Source organism: Antrostomus carolinensis, unplaced genomic scaffold (assembly GCF_000700745.2).
Source record: "Antrostomus carolinensis isolate BGI_N321 unplaced genomic scaffold, ASM70074v2 scaffold34027, whole genome shotgun sequence".
Taxonomy (NCBI): domain Eukaryota; kingdom Metazoa; phylum Chordata; class Aves; order Caprimulgiformes; family Caprimulgidae; genus Antrostomus; species Antrostomus carolinensis.
In genome coordinates this window covers 1-2,537 of record NW_010330064.1, presented here as the reverse complement: position 1 = coordinate 2,537, position 2,537 = coordinate 1, and the positions used below count along the sequence as shown (strand labels likewise).

At 62.4% G+C, this 2,537-nt stretch overlaps 1 protein-coding gene across 1 annotated transcript; it reads right to left on the bottom strand.

Annotated features, from left to right (window-relative positions):
* Nucleotides 1–8: 8 nt before the first annotated feature.
* Nucleotides 9–2,431, bottom strand: LOC104528727 (lysosomal acid glucosylceramidase-like; the record flags this gene model as incomplete). The annotated part of the gene is given in 10 exon segments (XM_010172818.2): nucleotides 9–95; nucleotides 218–343; nucleotides 506–669; nucleotides 762–986; nucleotides 1,159–1,396; nucleotides 1,515–1,687; nucleotides 1,770–1,903; nucleotides 2,036–2,182; nucleotides 2,254–2,339; nucleotides 2,341–2,431. Coding segments are annotated over 10 exon segments (1,471 nt in total), but the record flags the coding sequence as incomplete, so codon positions are not given.
* Between the last annotated feature and the right edge of the window lie 106 nt (nucleotides 2,432–2,537).

Below are 2,537 nucleotides of genomic sequence, written 5' to 3'. Positions count from 1 at the left end.
GCCGCCACGGGGAGGTCTGGATGGAGTTGGCGGGAGCCACAGCTGTGATGAGGCCAACCGTATCGGCCAACCCAAAGGTGATGTTCTGCGGGCACCTGGGGGGTGAGGAGCAGTGGGGTCAGACCTGCAGCAGCTCCCAAGCACCAGTGGTGCACAAGGCCCAGCAGGATGAGCCACACACAGATGGGGTGCTGCGCTCGCTGGCCGCATCACTCACCGGTTCAGAATCACGACCACCACAGCGCCGTCGGGGCGCAGGAAAGCTGTGTACTCCAGATCTGTCTTCTTGGACTCTCTGGAGGCAACGAGCCCCACGCGCTGGGAGCCCTCGGGGATGAACTTGCTGCACGAGCAAGAGCAAGAAGCAACGCCAGGAAGGGAGTCAGACCCCAGCACCGCTCTCCTCCCAACAAACCCACCCATCTTCCTTCCCAACAAGCTTGCTGCTGCAACCATGGAGCTGAAGCCTGGATAGCTGAGAGCATGTTGGGGGGCCCCAACGCACCTGAAGTGCCCCATGTGGTAGAACATGGGCTGCTTGTAGAAGATGCCTTCACTGGCATCCACGATGATGGGGCTGTCCACATAGTTCTTGACCCAGTTGGGGCCCCCCTCCAGGTCCAGGGCCAGGTTCCAGTCGGTCCAGCCAACCACGAAGTGGTTCAGGTTCTGCAACAGGACAGCCCAAGGACTGCGGTGCGGAAGGGAGAGGCAGTGTGCTGGTAGCTCTCCCCGGGAGTGGGGTGGCAAGGGGAGCTCACCATCAGGATGCTGTGGCTGTACTGGTTGCCTCGCTCCCAGCAGCCCAGGATAACATCCCTCTCCCAGAAGTGGGCCCCAATACACGCCTCCGTGGCCAGGATGAAGTAGTCAGGGAAGAGCTCATGAGTGGGCACCACCGTGTCCTGTATGGGACCGATGAAATCCAGGTACCAGTGGATGCCAATGCCGTGGACGTAGCGAGCTGCTTCTTCATCCCCCAGGACCTGGCAGGGAGGAAGAGTCGGCCACCGCTAAGTCCCACGGGGTGGAGAGCCAGCACCCCAGCCCTCAATGCTGCAGGATAGAGCAGCTGAGCCCTCCACAGGGACATGCTGTGCCAGCAGGACCGGGGCTCTGCCCAGCTCACCGTGCTGGCAGACTCCAGGCTGCACTCACCACTTTGGCCCAGTGCGGGAGGTGGAGCCGGTTGTCGTCCAGGATGATGAGCTGCACATCGCGGTGGGAGCTGTTGGCCAGTGCAGGGCCCAGGTCCCGTGCGATGAAGTCCCGCTGCTGCTCGGCTGTGAAGCCCAGGCACTGGAAGGGGTAGTTGTTGATCAGCCCAGCTGAGGGCTCGTTCTCTGCCGTCACCGCCCAGAAGGTCAGGTTGTACTTGGCGTATTCATCCAGGAACCTGGGCGCAGGGAGAGGGTGAGCCGTGGTGTCTCCCAAGGCCACCGCTGCAGATCCCCTGGGTATCTCCCCTGTCTGTACCTGCCAGGTCCCCATCCCCTCGCCCAGGTGCTCCTTACCGGATAAAGTAGTTGGCCCAGGTCTTGTGGTACTTGTCCCCTGCCTGCCCCTTCAACGTGCCCTTCCCCACGAAGGACTCGCTGGTCTTCATCCAGGAAGGGGAGGTCCAGGGACTTGCGTACAGTGACAGCTGCCGCTTGCTCATGGCCAAGGCTCGGTGCAGGAGGGGGATCTGCAGGAGAGAGAACAGGGACCACCTGACCTGAGTCCCTGTGCCCCCCTGAAATCCCGCCCTCCTCCCTCTCACCACTCGCCTTCAGCTTTGTATCCTCATCTCGCAGGCTGAAGTGGTTGAGCTCGTAGTCAAAGGGAACGTCGTCGTAGGTGTAGGCACGGAGGGAGAAGTCGCAGCTGGCCATGGGGAGCCGGATGAGGTTGTACTCCAGCCCTGCCAGGCACAGCGGGGTGGGACAGGCAGAGGTGGCAGTGGGATGGGAGGTCTCCAAGCCTCGTCAGCTCCCGGGAAGAGGTCTGCAGGGTCCCACATCACCATCCCTCCCACCTCCCCCAATGTTCTCACCTTCCTCAGAGAAATACGAGCGAAGCAGGTGATCCTGGGCTGTTTCTGGCAGGGAAAGGATATTGATGGCAACTGCATCGGTGAGGGAGCCACCAAAACCCTTCACCTTCTGGTACCGCTGCGTTGTGTCCACAGTCAGGATGAGATCTGCAGGGAGGGAAGCTGGTGTGACAGCAGGTCATGGGCAGGGTCTGGCCCTTCTCGGCCGCAGCGGGTACCTGGGGTGTGTGGGCTGGGCTGGAAGCTCCCCTCGCTGCGCTCCAGTCGCTTGCCGGCCTTGCTGCTCTCGTACTTGACGTAGGAGGACCAGGGGGTCCAGCGTGTCGCAGTACGTGGCGTTGCAGACACAGACCATGGAGTCACGGCCGAAGAACTTGGGGCTGCAGGGCCGGGCGCCTGGGGGGCACGGGCATGGTGGGGGCAGCAGGGACGTGTCCCTGCCAGAGCTCTGGGGTGCTCCCTCTGCCCCAGCTCCGCGTTTTTTACCCTCTCTGGGCACCTC